The following is an 18636-nucleotide window of genomic DNA, read 5'->3' as shown; positions in this document are numbered from 1 at the left end:
CAAGTCCCACGTCCTACCTGGTCGCTGGGGGTTCTGCCCGTCCCCTTAGGTGTCTGCGGTCCCCCACCGGGGCCTGGTAGGTGCCCTGGTTGTGAGGAGACACGAATTCCGCGTCCTCCTGGTCCGCCATCTGCTGGACTGACTCTTAAAGTACTCCAGTCCCCCTCCCCACCCACAGTTAGGAGAGAGAGTAGAAACGAGGCTTTCAGGATGTCAATAATTTTTGAAACCGGGTGAGAGGCTTTCTCTACTTCTGTGTATGTTTGAAATTTTCTATTAAAGAAATTGAGAACCAGTACGGAGAGTAGCCTGGAGTCAGTTTCTACCTCGCGAGAAGTACAGACTTATCGTCTTGCTTCCCGGTTGTGTATTAGATTGAACCCCTTTGAGGAGGCCAGAGGGTCTCCAACGTTACTTCTTCTGTGTGCTCTTCTGCCTCAAAGATTAGATGATGGTAGCCTGTTCCCAAATCAGAGAAAAAACGACCAATGAGTGCCGTGTGCGGCCTCTGGGCAGTGGAAGCAATCCCTCAAAAAAAATTGGAGGGGTTGCGAAGATGTCTGAGCGGGCTTTCCAGTGAACCACGGACAGCCCCTCTGACCCACTGCCAGGGTGCACCTCATGCAGTGGAAACCGCAGATGTAAGTCCACGGATGCCAGGATCCACTGAACTTTCCCCCATGCAGCTCCAGCTGGCTCTGGAGGCCTCCCACCCCATGCCCTCACCCCGACCTTGTGCCCTCTCTCCTCCACTTGCCGAGGAGCATGTGAGAGAGGAGCCCTCTCCCAGCACGCCTGGATCCCCTGCCCAGCATCACTTTGTACAAAGATGCTGGAAAACCATTTGCTAAACAAGTAAAGAGCCCACAGTGGCTCCACAGCGAGCACCAAACCAAGCCACCCGGCTGCCGGGTCCTCCACAGCCCTCGTGTGGGTCTCTTTTCTGCCCCACCCAGCCCTCTGCTGGCTTTTCTCCTTCCTTGCTGACAGCTCATGCTCTATCTAACCTTGAAGTCCATCGGAGTCCCCCTGGCTGGGTCGGAGGCCCTCTCCTCACCCTGCTTGCCCAGGACCCGCAGACTCAGCACATCCTGGCTTCAGCGTCAGCCTCCTGCGGAGAGCATCACTCACGCTGGTACCTCCAGCCCGACTTCTGTTCTGCGCCTGCCAGCCAAACGCCTGCTTCGCACTTAACACTTGGATGTCTCAGCGGCCCCTCACCTCACTCCAGCCTGTACCAGGCCTGACTCATTATCCTCTTTCAAACTTGCAGCGCCCCCCATCTTAGCCGACGGCACCAACATCTGCCCAGAGAACAGTCGGGGACCTGGGCCTCACCCACCGCCCCCATCCCATCCATCGCCAGGCCCTGCTGACGTCAACCCAGGAACCGCTCTCAGACACTCCATTCACCTCTCCCCTGTCCACTGCTTGCACCTTAGTCCACACCATCACTTCACCGAGATTAGGGTAATAGTCCGTCATCTGTCACTCTCCGCAGTAGGGCTAAGAGCTGATGTGGCCATAGGCCACTGGGAGGAACAGGCCTGGCTCTGCTTCTGGGGTCTCTCATTCCAGCAGAATCCCGGGGTTCTAGGCCTAGTTTGCCTGAGAGGTGGTAAGTGGTGGTGCGTGGCCACTGCTTCCTATGTTAATGAATACCTGCAAGGTTAATACTGAGAATTTCATTTAAAATGTAGGCAAGTATGAAGGTAGCAATAATGATTTATATACATACCCCTTTTCCATTATCGAGCTTGGAAAATACTGAAAGTGTATAGAAAGAAAAGTAGATCTTATAACTTTTGAGTCAATAATGGGTTTCCTTCCCTTCTCTGATCTGGTTATTCCTTAATTATTAATTTAAAAATGAGGGCTTCCCTGGTGGCGCAGTGGTTGGGAGTCCGCCTGCCGATGCAGGGGACACGGGTTCGTGCCCCGGTCCGGGAAGATCCCACAGGCCACGGAGCGGCTGGGCCCGTGAGCCATGGCCGCTGAGCCTGCGCGTCCGGAGCCTGTGCTCTGCAACGGGAGAGGCCGCAACAGTGAGAGGGCCTCGTACCGCAAAAAAAAAAAAAAAAAAAAAAAAGATTATTTTTGCCAGTATTTACATAACCAAGTAAACTAACAACTGGGTATGGTAATTAAGCTAAATTCTTGGGAATTCCCTGGTGGCCTGGTGGTTAGGATTCCGGCCTTTCACTGCTGTGCCCTGGGTTCAATCCCCGGTCAGGGAACTGACATCCCACAAGCCACGTGGGGCGGCCAGAAACAACAACAACAAAAAGCTGAATGCTTTATAGTTGTCTAATCTGATGAATGCTTACACACCATATGCAAACTGCTGTTTTATCTGCAAATGACCCAGGTGAGGGAAAAAAAAATCTGGATATGAAACAGAATATTGTGTGAATCATATCTAATTTTAAATATTTTAATTTATATACTTTCATGATTATAGGTCAATAAGAAATCCACTTTTCAGATTTTATTTCATTATAGAATATATTTGATAAGGATACATACAAACAGAATCATCTTTAATACACATTGTTTACTGGTGCCCGGCAGTTCCGCAGCCGGCTGGAGATGGAATAAAAAACGCTCCCCAATGTTCAGCTTCATCGGCCACTCTAAACAACCAGTGCTGTAGAGTTGATGGTTCAGTTCATTTACTTGCCTAGAACAAGTAAAAATCTTAACATTCGTCTTTAAGTCTGTTTATTACTCTTCTATTTTAAAATCTGAGATACATTCCCCAATGTAAACAATAAACTTCAATCTGCCACACAATTGAAATGGGTAAGGCCTTCTCTGTTTTCTCATCAGAGCGCAATCTTATTTCATTGCGTAATAAGCCGTCCATGCACAAAAGACAGGAAAAGAAGCTGCCCTTAGTACCTGGTGGAGCCTTCCAGACTTCTCCCCGCTGCAGGTGTATGGTACACTAGAGAGATATCTTTTTGACTTGGTCTACTTGGTCTTAAAATACAAATATACAATGTCCGTAAGCATTAAAATAGTAAAGCCTAGCCTTACGTATTCATTATGAATTGCTAAAATCCTATACAAGTACGATACCATATCATGCCAATTAATATACAGAGGAAGGTGGCTCGTTGTCTCCACCATTCACCAAGGGCCTGTGAGCGGGGAACAGAGGGGACGTGATTCGTGTAGGCGTTAGGTGGCTGACTGCATATGGTTAGGCAGACAGTCTAGCTGGAACTCTGAAATGCCTGGGTACCCTGCTGCAATAGTTAAGTGAATCTGGAGTAGAATCTGCTTAACACAAGAAGAATCTGACCCCTTTCTCACCAGCCTCCCAGAGGGAGCACTGAATGAAACCTTAGAAAATGTTAACCAAATAAAGTCTTATTTGCATTTCCTGATTCAGTTGTGCAAATCAGTTATCCATTCTCTTCCCCAACGACTCATCCTTTGAGGACCAGTTAATCAACAGCGATCACGATGCAGTACCTCGTTATCATAAATATCTGACTTAGCAACCTCCATGGTGAAACAGTAAAGCCTATATACAATCTTTGAAAAGGCATTCTGTGACCGTTTTTGAAGAGTTCATAGAAAAGTTATGAAGGATACACCAGTCACTTCTCGATGTCACCGTAATGTAAACCTTGGCATCTTTTTTATATTAAGTGTTTTATATATTGTACAACAAAAGAGAGACCTGAATGGCTGACCTGCTGTGATGCTCACCGATCCACTAAGCTAAGGTAACCAGTAAAGGGCATAATTTTCCTGAGGTTTGTGAGAACTCTTCAAACAAAGCAGAAATCACAGTGACCGAGTGAGCGAAACTCGAGTCTGTACCTCCTGGCCCGTTCTGCTCCCCCGGGTTCTTGCCGGGACTAAATGACCCGCCACTGCATGATGCTCGTGTCTTTGCCGCCAGTGGAGATAAGGTGGCTGTCGTCACAGAGGAAATCGACGTTGGTGACGTGACTGCTGTGCCCGCTGTACACGTGGCTGGGAGCCTGGGGAAGAATGATATGGACGGAGCTGAACGCAAAGCCATCGAGGCGGGGTTGGAAGTGCTGGACGTCTACATTCGTGCCAAACCACATGGAGCCCCTGTACATTGAGAATCTGGTCTGGAGGGGACGAATGCGGGCAGGGAGAGGTTCAACCCCAGAGGCTGCACCAGGCACAGGCCGGCCCAAAGGAGGGAGGACCGGATGCAGGGGTGGAGGGGAGGGTCTTCTAGGAGGAGGGTCAGGTCTGGGAAGAACGAAGAGGGGTGTTCCAGGAACTGGTGCGGGCTTGGCTCAGCAGGGCTGGAGCAGAGGCAGCCGTGGTGGACAGCAGAGGGGGGAGGCCCACGAAGTGCAGAGGAGGACAAGCCAGCACCACGTGGGGGGGCGGGGTTCTCCCCAGAGGGCAGTGGAGGGGGACCTGAAGTGCTCTGGGGCAGCCGAATGACGGTCACCCCTGCATCTGTGACTGGTGGCATCACTCACAGCACCTTTCTATTCAATTACCAACAGGCCAGGCAGTAAGTGCGCCCCGTGGGGTAAGGCTAGAGAAGAAGATGAGCCTTTACCCTGAACTGTGAGCAGGGGTAGGAGAAGAGGTGCACTTTGCCAAAGTCGTCACCGGTTGACAGGAGTTTTTTCTCGTGGGCCCGACAGGCGGCATTGATGTCGGTTCCATCCGAGCCTTCTGGCCACACTCCTAAAACAAAGACCCCAGACAGAGCATTGGAAATACCAGGACACAGGGCCACACTGTGTGGGGACTGGCCATCGAACTCCCACGAAAATAGAAATGTCCCAGATTTAGAAACCACGCCCAGGGAACGCTTCGTCTCAGATGATCTCCCTGCAGGCTGTTCCAGGAAACCCTCACTGCGTATACTGTTCTGCTGCATGAGAGTCGCAGTGACAGGCCTTCAGGGCTTCCACCTCTTTCGGGCCCCTTCTTGACGCTACATCAGAAAGCAGGCCAGAATCCCTGGTTCTGGACATGATGGCTTTCTTTATCCCCAAAGCATCTGATGGGAAGCTGACTAGTCCTAAGCCTGCAGTTTCCTAACTTTTCTTTTTTTGGGGTAACTCTTTACATATGAGAGGCCCTCCAAAGAGCTTTTTAACTCTGGGACTGCCTGTGTGTTTCAGGCGTTCCTTGGTGTCAGCCCTTCATGGCTTCTGTCTGCCTGGTGGCACTGGGCAGGTGGGGTGTCTGCTCACTGTGGGCCGGGTGATGCAGCAGCTCTGACTCCACAGCCGTGTGCCCAGGTGGGCCTGGGGTGTGGTCTGGGGGATGGGATCTCCTGACCATTGCTTCAGGAAACCCTGTTGGTCCCAATAACTTTGGATATGAGAGAGCTGCATGCACATCAGTTTCCTAACAGGCAGATCTAGAGTAAACCCAGGGCGTCCTAGCATTCAACACCAGAGGATGACAAAACGCCAGCCCTAAGGAGACTTGTGAACTTCTGACCAACTTACTGACGTGCGGTCATACATAAAGAGATTATAAGTACCGCCTTTTCTTTTTTTATTCTACTAAATTGTGACAATTTATTTTAGACCATTTATAAACATATTCCTAATCTAAACTTTGAAGGAGGTGAAAAATTTAGTTTAAGGGCCAAAAAGATACAATCAGTCTAACAAATGGTAAATAAATTGATAGGGTACCATCTGGTCCATTTATCGAGGATGTTTGGCACTACCTCATACAAGCGTTCTAGAGAATTATCTCAGGACCCATTTCGTATGAGAGAAAAGGGCTCTGGTTCCTCTCGCCTGGCCATAGCTGGGCAAGCCCTGGCCCTTCCCCAGGGCTGCGGGGAGTGTGTCCTGTGGGGTCCACGGGGTAGCAGAGCAGTTTGAAGCCGACCAAGAGACTTCACTACTATTGGAAAGTCATTCTGAAAGTAGATCATCCTACGTTTGAACAGAATGAAAGGTGCAGAGACCTTACCAAAGACGTGGAATCCCAAAGTGCAGGTGTATGTGGCCCATTCGATGTCTCTCGTAGTTTCCACACTTACGACTTGCTTACAAGCAGAGGGAATCCCTGGAAAGGCAAATGCAGGTCTGGTGACATCAGTGCCAAAGCCCCCTCTCCTTCTTGGGCAAGGCTGGGCCCTCGGAGCCAGGCCCCATCGGCTACAAAGCCCTCTGGGAGGGGGACACCATCCACCTCCCAGCTCTGCGGGGACCATGCTCACTGCCCAAGGCCCGGGGCCTCGGTGGGGACCCCACTTCTTCCGCTTCTTCTCATCTCCTCTGTGTCTGTTCCCCCAGTCTGGCTTCTTTTCTTTGACCACCTTTGGTTCTGAGGCCCCTGTCTGCTCACTGTTGCCCTGGATACAACTCCACCCCCTGCTGTCAGGCTCCCTAGCCCTCTCCCAACATACACTTGGGCACACGCGCGCACACACACACACCATCCCTTCAGCTCCGAGTTAGGAATGGAAGCTTACGGAAACCAGTCATACCAAGTACCTGTGGCGTTGCAGGTGATTTGTTTGTTGCCCAGTTAAACTCTCACTAGTGGAGTATGAGACCATGTCTGAGAAGATTCTAGACCCATGGCCTGTCCCTGAAAACCATCCCCCACTCCTGCCCCACATCAGGCAGGGCCTCCTGCCCCGCCCGAGGGAGGCCCCTTCCCTCCAGCACCAGCAGCCCTGCCCAGGCCTGCTCCTCAACGAGGGGGCGCCCACCTCCCCACCCACTGGCTCCTGATGCCTGTGGCCTTGTATCTGAGATATTTCCTCTTCCTTAAAATGGGACAAGCCAGAAAGTGCTGTGGATCACCTGAGAGCCTGTGGGTGAAGCACACTGCACTTGCTGGTACCTTCCGCCGGGGCAGAGACCGGGCCCTCCTCTGCCCTGGGACCCTGCACTTGGCGCGTGGCAGGTGCTTGCCAGATGCTGGAGGAAGCAGTGCACGGCATGTAGCATGCGCTCGGCAAGTGCAGCCCCATCCTTCATGCCTCCACTGCACGGCCCTGCCTGGGCTCAGACCTGGCCAGGAAGGGCTGAGGGAGGAGGAGGGGCCCAGGGGGCTGCTGGGTCTCTGCCCGTGAGGGTGATGCCTTCACGAGGGGCCATCCCTCTTGCCGGGACAGCTCTGACCCACTCTCTCTGCCTCTCCCTGCAGGGCCCCACCTTCTCCTCCTCGGGGCCCAAACCCCAAGTATCTCAATGCCAAGGCGGAGGTGTCCAGCCCAACTCCTGTACTGTGCAGAGGAGGGACCCAGGCCCAGAGACGCCATCACGTGCCCAAGTTGTATGGGGCGTGGGTTTTTGCAGGAGGTCCCATTTGGTCTCAGAGTGAAGGTTCTACGTGATCTGCACCCAGACCACACCTGGGGAACCACTCACAGTAAAGGATTTCATAGTCTCCGGAATTCGACATGAGGAATTGTGAGTTTACAGACCAGTCCAGGTGAGTGATGAAGCTGGAATGACCCTGGGAGAGAACACATGGGTGAGTTTCACTTGCCTTATAGATTCCCACCCACACTGTCGTAACGTGACAAACAACTGCACAGACCCACGAGGAGTGACCAGCACGCTCACCGAGCACTTGCCGACCCGTGCGTACTTCCTCCCATTGTCACTGACTCCATATATGTAGATGCAGTTGTCATGGGAGCCTATTGCTAAGAAATTCCCATCTGCAAAAACACGCGGGATTACATTTCAGTTGTTAAGAATAAACATTTTATCAATTACAAGCGATAATGCTAGTGGCCATTACAGAGTTAGAAAAAATAGCCATGAATTATTTCAAAGAGACAAAATTTGCTTTTAAATCACTCCTATACCACTTCCAAAGCTATCTTTTGAAAATCCACATCTGATCAGATTCTGCCCCTTAAAAAAAACCTTCCCTGGCTGTCCCCACTGCTGAAGGATCAAGACTCAGTTCCTCAGTGGGGTCCCCAAGGCCCGCCAGGATGCGGCTGCATCATTCCTCCCTGAACAGACCGGGTTCTCTCAGGCCTCTGGCACACTTCCTCCTGCCCACCCCCTCCCCGCCTGGAAAGCCCTCCCCCTCACCTCTGTGCACACTGCCCCTCCCCCCTGCCTGGAAAGCCCTCCCCCTTACCTCTGCACACGCTGCCCCTCCCCCCCGCCTGGAAAGCCCTCCCCCTCACCTCTGTGCACACTGCCCCTCCCCCCTGCCTGGAAAGCCCTCCCCCTCACCTCTGCACACGCTGCCCCTCCCCCCCGCCTGGAAAGCCCTCCCCCTCACCTCTGTGCACACTGCCCCTCCCCCCTGCCTGGAAAGCCCTCCCCCTCACCTCAGTGCACACTGCCCCTCCCCCCATGCCTGGAGGGCCCTCTCCCCTCACCTCTGTGCACACAGCGCCCCCCTTATTCCCCCGCCGCCCCACCTGGAAGGCCCTTCCTGCCGCTCTTCCAATGGGCCATCAGTTAGCATCTCCTTTACCCAGGTTCCTGGCATCAGGAAGGCTTAAGGAATCAGGCCGTGATGCTCGTGTAGAAACACAAGGGAAGGCGCTCACTGTAATGTAAGAGCAGAGCAGCCCCTGTCGCTGGCAGATGAACCTGCCAAGTGTGAAGCCGGAGTGGGGAGGCCCAGGATGTACTGGGATGGAAGCGGGGCCTGAGAGACTAGTCTGGAGGAGGTCAGACCTTCCTGGGGCCAGGAACCGGAAGGAAGGAGAAAGGAACCACATGGGGGCCGGACAACCTGCACCCAGAATGGAGCCTAGAGGAGGGGCGGTCTCTGCCCACGAGCTCGGGGACAGCAAATGCGTCCCTCCTCTCACTGAGCGCCAGTTCCTCCATCCACGAAGCACGGCACCTTCTCATCGAAATTCAGAGGATTCCCTTGGACAATGTCTGTAAAGGTCCTAGCGGTCACTGGCACATCATGAGGTCAATAAGGGTTCTCCCCCCACCTCTTCCCCCTGGTTTTCCTTCTCGCAAGGTAGGAAGACCTACAGGAAATAGCATGGCCTGGCACCATCAGGAAATGGTATTTTTGGAAGTCTTGGCCAATGCCTGGCCAAAATCAAGGTGTTGGCAAGTCAGAGTTAGCCTGTCCAAAGCAGGCTCGTGAGGGGGTGGGGTAAATGGGCCGAGGACTGCCTTAGCTGGGGGATGGGCCACCTTCTGCTGCTGATGGTTCTAGAGAAGGCCAGAGAGCTGCCCGGCAGACCACCTGCACTTGGTCCTCCAACTGACCAAGCCCTGACAATAATGATGATGACAGTAAATGCTAACAAGAATTACTATCAAATAATTATGAGTCGACATTTGTTGAATAACTACTATGTACCAGTACTATTCTAAACTCTTCCTATATTAACTTACTTAATCCTCATAGACCCCTGTGAGGTAGATATTATCTCCACTTTTCAGGAGAGGAAACTGAGGCATGGATGATAAAGTAACTTGCACAAGGTCACACAGGTTTAGAGAAGCTAGGATTCGAACCCAGCAGTCTGACTAGAGCCTGAGCATTTCTTTGCTAAATGCCATTGCCCCTGTGACAAAGAATAACAGTAAAGAACAGCTGAAAATCTGATAAATGATGTACGCACCCTGGCTTGTACACTCTTTTTATTAACATCTTTATTGCAGTATAATTGCTTTACAATGGTGTGTTAGTTTCGGCTTTATAACAAAGTGAGTCAGCTATACATATACATATATCCCCATGTCCCCTCCCTCTTGCGCCTCCCTCCCACCCTCCCTATCCCACCCCTCTAGGTGGTCACAAAGCACCCAGCTGATCTCCCTGTGCTATGCTGCTGCTTCCCACCAGCTATCTACGCTTGTACACTCCTAAGCACAACGATCTTTAGCTAAGAACGACCGTATCATTTGTTAACTCTAAAATAATGAGCTCTCTTTCATCGTGGAACCATTTGTTATGATTTTGTCTACTCCACCTTTTATGATTTTGACGACTCTAAGTTCCTCATAAGTGAAATCATACAATATTTGTCTTTTGGTGACTGGCTTATTTCACTCAGCATGATGTCAAGGTTCTTCCACGTTGCAGCATGTGTTAGAATTTCCTTCCTTTTGAAGGCTGAATAATATTCCACTGTATATCACATTTTACTTATCCATTCATCTGTTGATGGACACCTGGATTGCCTCCATGGTTTAGTTATTGTCAATAATGATGCTATGAACATGGGTGTACACAGACCTCTTTGGGACTCTGCTTTCAATTCTTTTGGGTATGTATCCAGAAGTGGAATTGCTGGACCATATGCTAATTCTACTTTGAATTTTTTTAGGAACCGCTGTCCTGTTTTCTGCAATGGCTGCACCACTTTACATTCCCACCAACAGTGCACAGTTCTCCACATCCTCACCAGCACTTGTTGTTTTCTGTTTTTTTCTTTCTTTTATTTTGTGGTACGCAGGCCTCTCACTGCCATGGCCTCTCCCGTGGCGGAGCACAGGCTCCGGACGTGCAGGCTCAGCGGCCATGGCTCACGGGCCCAGCCGCTCCACGGCATGTGGGATCTTCCCAGACCGGGGCACGAACCCGTGTCCCCTGCATCGGCAGGCGGACTCCCAACCACTGCGCCACCGGGGAAGCCGTTTTCTGTTTGTTTTGATAGTAGCCATCTTAGTGGGTGTGAGATGGCATCTCATTGTAGTTTTGATTTGCATTTCCCTAATGAGTAGTGATGTTGAGCACCTTCTCACATGCTTACTGGCCATTTGTATGTCTTCTCTGAAGAAATGCCCATTCGAGCCTTTTGCCCATTTTTGAGTGGGTTGCTAGTTTTTTTGTTGTTGCTCCAGGAACACATGCACAGTTGCCTGTCAGGGTACTGGAGGTGAGGGGGTGGGTCGCTGCCACTGTGCTAAGAGCTGAAACTGACTGAAATTAACTGCAACTTACCATCCAAGTCTTTCTCTGGAAGTTGCAAGCCTTCAATAGACTCTGGCTTTCCAAAACAGTTCTATCAGACAGTTTCTGCCAGTTGCTGTCTAGGTGGAGAGACAGATTCCTGCTGGTTCCTACTCACCATCTTCCCAGAATCTTCTCTCAAACCCCCCACTTAAAAGTCAACTTTGAGGTATAATCTACACACAATAAAATGCACATATTCTAAGAGTTTTGACAAAAATACCTGTATAACTACCATCTCCATATCTGTTTTTTTTTTTTTTTTTTTTTTGCGGTACACGGGCCTCTCACTGTTGTGGCCTCTCCCGTTGCGGAGCACAGGCTCCGGACGCGCAGGCTCAGTGGCCCTGGCTCACGGGCCCAGCCGCTCCACGGCATGTGGGATCTTCCCGGACCGGGGCACGAACCTGTGTCCCCTGCATCGGCAGGCGGACTCTCAACCCCTGCGCCACCAGGGAAGCCCCATATCTGTTTTTAAAGATGAATGAAAAATAGGATTTCACAATCTCCCTTGGCAATTCACTTCTAACAGCCTAATGAGATTGTAATTTCTCCTTAAAATTCGAAATAGAAAGTTTTCATGTAACGGTTTAAGCTCATTCATAAATATGTAATAAAACTGTCTGCCTAATACATCACAACCAAGCAGTTTCAGTCAATATGCTAATCAGCGGCCAGATGAAACCCAAGCGCTGCCTATTTCTCGGACCTCCAGAGCACTTTCTCATCCTGTGAACCACGTCCTCTCACCCATAAACTCTCTATGCCTCACCCCCAGCTCTCCCAGAGAGTACAAAATTCCTAAACTTACTCGACTAAAAGAAGCGGGCATTTGGTCCCAAATAAAAATCAGCTGGAGGACTGACTCATAAGAACAGAGAGCAGGGGTCTGGTCACCTGGAGGAGAAAGATAACACCATAGCCAGTTTCACTGATTGCCTCTTTACAAGGTCTGGGGATGGGTTTCCACACAGCTCTTAACTAAGTCCAACAGTATTTTAAGAGCAGGGAGAATTTGTCCAGCTGTGCAAATGACGAAACTGAGGTTCAGTAACTTGCCTAAGACGACACAGCTGAGTGCGTGGCACGGCTTGACCTGGGCTGGAAGGACGAGTGAACCGTGGGCATGGGAGACAGTGCGCCAGGTGGGAGCACAGCAGGGTCTCCAGGGTAGCTGTAAGGCTGCCGTGCACCCGCCCTGCTTGTCACACGGGGCAGGTGATTTGGGGCTCCGCAGGAGACTGCTGCACCTGGACGGGGAGCATGCCTGGTGGAGTGCAGGCTTGGGGACGTTGTGTGGGCAGGAGAGAGGTTGGCTGGGTGGCAGGGGCTGCATCCCAGCGGGTCTCTAGTCCCACCTGGAAAGCAGAGGTGGGATTCGATGCTGGGGTGATGCAAATGAACACCAGATTCTGATTCATTCTTATAAAAGCAGAGAAACTCCATGTCTCAATGATACGGATAAGATTAAAGAAGAGATCAATATAATCACATGAGCAATGCATTAGTTCATTGTGATTTTCCCTTTTTCATCTTCACGTTTAGGGTTTTAGATTTTTAATCCAAGTTTCAACAGGTTGAAACTAGACCAGGCAGGCTAAGTATTTGCAGTTGGGCTTAACGAACATGAAATTATCTTCTTCCAATCTCCATTCCTCTTTTAAAAAATTTACAAATTTAATCCAATCAAAACTCCATTGGTCTACTGACAAAGTGCTCTGTAAGGTTCCTGATGTGTGTGTCAACTTTGAGAACTGTCCCTACTACAGTTCTATATTTAATGAACCTACGAGGGGCCTGGCAATCGTAGTTGACTATGGTTTCAGTAAAAATTCACATAACGTTAGCTTATTAGCATTAGGCCATCTTATGTAAGGTATTTCATAAATGAAAACATGTAATAAAATGTGACTGAAATGGTTATCAGATGATCCATTGAAATGCTCTAGGTTTGTGGTTCCCAGGATGCCAAAGAACCCCTCCACAAGCCCATACCCTCTGGGCGATTCTAATGCACGCCAAAGGCTCTGCTTCACCGGCTCCCAGCGTGCACCTGTGTCTGGGACTATCGCTCTGAACCTCCCACTTCAACCAAAGGCCAGATACAGGTTATTAGCCGCTGAAACCTGGGCCTCTCACTAGTGCCTGCGGAATTGAGAAATTATCTGAAAGATTTAGTTCTCAGTCCACACGGTTAACTTCAGGAAGCAACTGCTCACCTCTCACCATCCCTGCACAACATAACATCAACCTTAAAGGGGATTTACAAAGCAGTCTCACTTCCACCTGAGCTCATCCTACACAACCCATCTGCGGCAGTAGGTAGGTGTCTGCTAGCGAAGAAATGTCATCATGCGGAAGCCTGGGGAAGGCGTTCTGGCTTATTCATGATTTAACTTGAATTTTCGGCTAGCTAAAACAGCCTATGTGTGGCCTATCAAACACGCCGTACACCTGCTTTACTCACTAAAGAAAAGGGTGCCTTGACCAGAAGTAAAGAATACCCACGTTAAAAATAAAGATTAAATGCCTCTCTTCCTGGGACGCCGGTGCTGGTCTGCCCTCAATGATAAGATTCCTTTTCCAGGCACCAGGTGCCGTCCTGACTTGCTGTGTATGTGCTGTTCTGTTCTTTCTTTTAAACCTTGAAGAAATGTATCCCTGACTTGTGTGAAGTTCTTTGTTCCGACGCAATATAAAACTGCTGAAACCATGCTTCTCTGGAGCAGTGCCGCAGAATTATCTGAGAGGCTGTCTCCTGGGCTTTGGTCCTCACTTTGGCTCAGTTCTATGCCTATTAGAGATTGGCTTATTGATTATTTCCATCTACATTGCTTGGCGTAGCCGGCAGGATATCAGAAAAACCCACGTGGGGTCACCTGGAGTCTACTTTTCTCCCCCCAGCCTTTGATATTTATTTATTTATTTATTTAGGGCTGCATCGGGTTTTAGTTGAGGCACGTGGGATCTTTCGTTGTGGTGCACGGGATTCTCTCTAGTTATGGCGTGTGAGCTCCAAGGCGCATGGGCTCTGTAGTTGCAGCACGTGGGCTCTCTAGATGAGGCGTGCAAGCTCAGTAGTTGTGGCGCACGGGCTTAGTTGCCCCGCAGCATGTGGGATCTTGGTTCCCTGACCAGGAATCGAACCTGCGTCTCCTGCACTGGAAGGCGGATTCTTTACCACTGGACCACCAGGGAAGTCGCTGGAGTCTACTCTGGATGGATGCTGGGTAGCAAACACGGACCCTTTGAGCCCCAGCCCCAGCCCCACAGCTTCACAGCACTCTTGAGGTTGGTTGGTTCGGTGAGTTTTTCCTGATGTCTGGATCTTCTTGTATGAAGTGGCAGTCCATGACTTTTATTTGAGCTGTTACCTTAAGACCTGGACTCTTAAGGGGGTACCAGTACATTTCCTAGGTGAAAGGAACCTAGTGGGAAGTTCCAGGCAAGGGATCTAGATGGAGTTTCCAGGTAAGAAACCTAGAAGAAATTTCCAGGCAGGAAAGGCCTAGAAGGAACTTTGGGGTAAACTGGGTTGGTTGACTTTTTTTAAAATGTGGCTTAAAATTGGAAAGATTTGTACTGTATAATAAAATGAAACTGAAATAAATCAGGAAATTGTGCTTCTAACGCCTAACGGCTCCCAGACAGGGAACTCCGGCTGGCTTCTACAATTGTAGAAATGACATAGCTCTAAAATGGCCAGAATGGGACTCTTCTGACATTCTAAAACTGAGTTTTGCATGTGCAATTAAAGAAAGCTGGCTCGGGCTTCCCTGGTGGCGCAGTGGTTGAGAGTCCACCTGCCGATGCAGGGGACACGGGTTCGTGCCCCGGTCCGGGAAGATCCCGCATGCCGCGGAGCGGCTGGGCCCGTGAGCCACGGCCGCTGAGCCTGCGTGTCTGGAGCCTGTGCTCCGCAATGGGAGAGGCCACAACAGCGAGAGGCCCGCGTACCGCAGAAAAAAAAAACAAAGCTGGCTTGATAAAACATTTTTTTTCAAAATTCTGACCTGAGACAATAAAAGTACTCCTTTTTATGCTTGAATAAAAGTATTCAAGCAAATTTGAAGGTATAACTCTTATCATGTCCTTGAAATGCAAGCACAGCCCACACTGCCTGAGACCACAGCTTTGGCTCAAATAGTAGAACCTAAAACTGCAGAAAAGGGGAAATGAGACCTTTAGAAACTCAAGCAGGAAAACTATGAGATCTCTGTCTGTCTATCTGGATGTGTGTATGTCTGTACGTACATTATAAATATAGCATGTTTCTACCTCCAAATGATATTATCAAAATTAATTTGAAAAAGAGTTCTATTTAATTGACTTAGAAGTAAGTGCTTACCAATGAAATATTTCTAACTACAACAAGAAACTAACCCCTCACATTTTTAAAGTATCATATGATCCAGGATTAATCTTTAATAAATGAAAATAAGTTTAAGTTGTTGGTTTGGTTAATACAGACACGTCTTTAAGTCATCAACATTAAGTATAATACTTTTATGATACCTAGGTTTATTGAAAGTCAATTAAGGGACTTCCCTGGTGGTGCAGTGGTAAAGAATCCGCCTTCCAATGCAGGGGACGTGGTTTCGATCCCTGGTCAGGGAACTAAGACCCCACATGCCGCGGTGTAGCTAAGCCCGTGCGCCACAACTACTGAGCTTGTGTACCTCAGCTGGAGCCCATGTGCTGCAAACTACAGAGCCCATGACCCTTGGAACCTGCGCGCCACTAGAGAGGAGAAGAAAAAACCCGCACACCACAACTAGAGAGAAGCCTGCGCACCACAACGAAGAGCTGGTGCGCCACAACAAAAGATCCCGAATGCCTCAATGAATATCCTGCGTGCCGCAACTAGGACCCGACGCGGCCAAAAAAAATCCCCCAAAAATCTTAAAAAAGAAATCAATAAGCTCATGTTATCTCTGTTCCAACACTTGTCAACAAGAAAATTAACTTGGTATGATGATGTTTTCTTAAGTAGGGAAATAGAGACACATGAGATAAAAGTTTTTAGGTAAACTCTTTAAGAATGATTATGTTTTATATATAGTACGTTTACTTAAAAATAGTTCCTCCAGATTTTGGTAACTTGAAACTTGAGAGTTTTGCTAAGTTAATATAAATTATGGAACTTCATTAAATATACAGATAATTTCCAAATAAGATAAAATACTAAAACATTAATTGCTAAGCAAATCTAAGTTTACCTCTTTGTCTTCTTATTAGAGAAAAACTAAAGATGTTTGGGTTTATTTGGACACACATCTTATACCACATTGAGAAAAGAAATTACGCTATAAGAAGATGTATGTTTCTAGACGTTATAGAAAATTTTCGTAAGTTTGCCAATCGGGAAATGTTAATATGAGAAACAGTTCACAATTGTTTGCTTCTTGGTTTTTGCTAGAGATTAATGTTTTTTAAGGGTTAAAAATTATATATGTAATTCATGCTACTAGAAATATTAAGGGAGATATTTCAGTATACAAGGAAAATAAGGTTTTCAGTAAAAGAAGATATGGAATGGAAATGCATTTTGTTAAGGGAAAAGAAAGTGATTTTGTCCTGAAGCATCTCAAAGAGAGATATTAAACTAATTAGGTTTATTTGGTATTTATTTGGTATGTTAAATAACATGGGAAGCGTGGTCAAATAAAAGATAACGTTAAGCCTTTTTAATGTTCTGTCTATATAAGTATATGTTATAGGTGTTCCAGAAATTATATGAAATTCTTGGAAATCTTATATGTCCCGACATAAAATGCTATTTGTCATCAAAATTGAGGCTCACACGAAAGGGAATGAACCCAAGTATTAGGGAAATACTCCAGCTGACTTTCAGGCAAAGGCAACAACAAAATCTGTAAAGATTATGTAACGATGTAGATACAAAAAATTTTCTGCTTCTACAAAAGTTAACCCCCCATTGTTAGACTTCTGCCATCCTGACGCTTGTGACATGGCAACAGTCTGCTCCTAAATCAGATAGTTAAGATGGGTATTCAACAGCTGTGAGTTTAAACAGCCAGGGCTATGGGAAAGCCACGACGGTTGCTTGGCTCTCCCTGTTCCCTGGAAAACCCCATTTTTGTTTGATGGGTTAAAGCCTTCTCTTGCTGCAAGGCTAATGTCCTCACGATGACAAAGAAACTGTTAGAAATTGTGTTTTCCACTTGGGATATACTTTCCACAGTGTCCAGTGATCAAAGGCACCCATGTCACTGGGCAAATCATATAAGCCTTAACAAAAACCTTACAAATTTCTTGAAATTATCACTGTCACTATCACCCTCAATCGTCAGGCAAGGTCAACAGAACTGATGGAAAAACTGGACTCAAGTGGAACAAAAATTAATTTACATGGGATTGAATGAACTGATAAATATGATTATAATTTGTGTGACTTTCATCTGAAATATTACTGGCTTTTAATCTTTGTTTTCCAGATAAGGGAACCTTTCCCCTTAAGCTAATTATGACTTACAGCAATTTAGTAAATTATACCTTTGTAAACAGAACTGAAGCATTTATCTTTTCTTTCTACCTGACCTCTCCAGAATTTGGAAACTCTTAGGTTCCCAGCAGCCTTTCCAGGTGAATAAGGAAGGCCCGTTCCTGGCAGGTGCAGTAACCTCAAGATATTTTGAACCTTGAGAAGAGAGGAATTCACCTAAGTCTGTAGGTATTGCAGGCAGAATCTAATGGCAAGTCTTTGGTGTGGCCTTCCTGGCTTTGAGAGGGCTTTTGAAAGTTCAATTTAAAATTCCCTATGAAAAGTTCCAGCAAAGCCAAATTTAAAAGAGCCTGGGGCTTCCCTGGTGGCACAGTGGTTGAGAGTCCGCCCGCCGATGCAGGGGACACGGGTTCGTGCCCCGGTACGGGAAGATCCCACATGCCGCAGAGTGGCTGGGCCCGTGAGCCATGACCGCTGAGCCTGCGTGTCCGGAGCCTGTGCTCCGCAACGGGAGAGGCCACAACAGTGAGAGGCCCGCGTACCACCAAAAAAAAAAAAAAAAAAAAAAAAAGAGCCTATATGATCAATTACATTTATGTAAGTAATCAGGCCAAGTTTACTGAAACCAGACGTATTTTGGAAACAATTTAGTCTTAATTTGACTATATTTGGTAAAAATGAGGATTATCTATTTATTTAATACAAAATTGTATATATTTATTTAAAAGCCTGCATTTTCTTCCCTGGACTTAGAGCGCAGCATGTTGAATCCTGGCCATATGAGTTAATATGAAATTTCTCTTTACTCACATGTGAATTTGGGGTGGGGATGGGCATCAGATTAGGTTCTTTTTTTTCATCTTTAAGATTATTTCAAGGTCAAGTTATTTGCTTTGTTAGTTTTTCAAATATTTATTGGCTAAAATGAGGATAATTTAGAAAGAAAAATTATGTTTCAATAATATACCTTTGTGGATACTGAGGTTTTATATATATTGAGGTTTCTGTATTTACTACCTACATCCAAGATGCTTCTTTGTTGCTATGTTACATTAAAGTTTAACTGAATTATTAACAGGATATTCTAAGCTTGTTTCTGAAGCTAATTACAGTTATTTATCTTTGGATGAAGATCAGATGCACCATGGAGATTATGAATACTGTAAAAGACATTTTTAAAAAAACTCTCTCTCCAACCTAGATGGAAGGACCCTTATCAGGTACTCCACACAGTGAAAGTGAAGGGAATTGACTCCTGAATTCATATTCCCCACTTAAAA

The 18636-nt window shown here is 47.7% G+C and overlaps 1 protein-coding gene across 9 annotated transcripts in view; it reads right to left on the bottom strand.

Annotated features, from left to right (window-relative positions):
- Window positions 1-2463: 2463 nt before the first annotated feature.
- Window positions 2464-18636, bottom strand: part of EML1 (EMAP like 1) — a 163354-nt gene continuing 147181 nt past the window's right edge. For 5 of the 9 annotated variants that reach the window (XM_060295275.2, XM_060295272.1, XM_060295273.1 and 2 more), the window contains 5 exons: window positions 7560-7657; window positions 7362-7449; window positions 5945-6045; window positions 4565-4695; window positions 2464-3998 (listed from right to left, as the gene is read on the bottom strand). In XM_060295275.2, the coding sequence (XP_060151258.1) occupies window positions 3728-3998; window positions 4565-4695; window positions 5945-6045; window positions 7362-7449; window positions 7560-7657 (689 nt within the window). In that variant the 3' untranslated portion in view covers window positions 2464-3727. The remainder of the gene's footprint in view (window positions 3999-4564; window positions 4696-5944; window positions 6046-7361; window positions 7450-7559; window positions 7658-18636) is intronic. The other 4 variants (XM_060295274.1, XM_060295278.1, XM_030883386.2 and 1 more) reach the window with 3 other exon arrangements.

The sequence above is a fragment of the Globicephala melas genome, chromosome 2, assembly GCF_963455315.2.
Source record: "Globicephala melas chromosome 2, mGloMel1.2, whole genome shotgun sequence".
In the NCBI taxonomy this organism is placed as follows: Eukaryota; Metazoa; Chordata; class Mammalia; order Artiodactyla; family Delphinidae; genus Globicephala; species Globicephala melas.
This window is presented reverse-complemented; position numbering and strand designations above follow the sequence as displayed.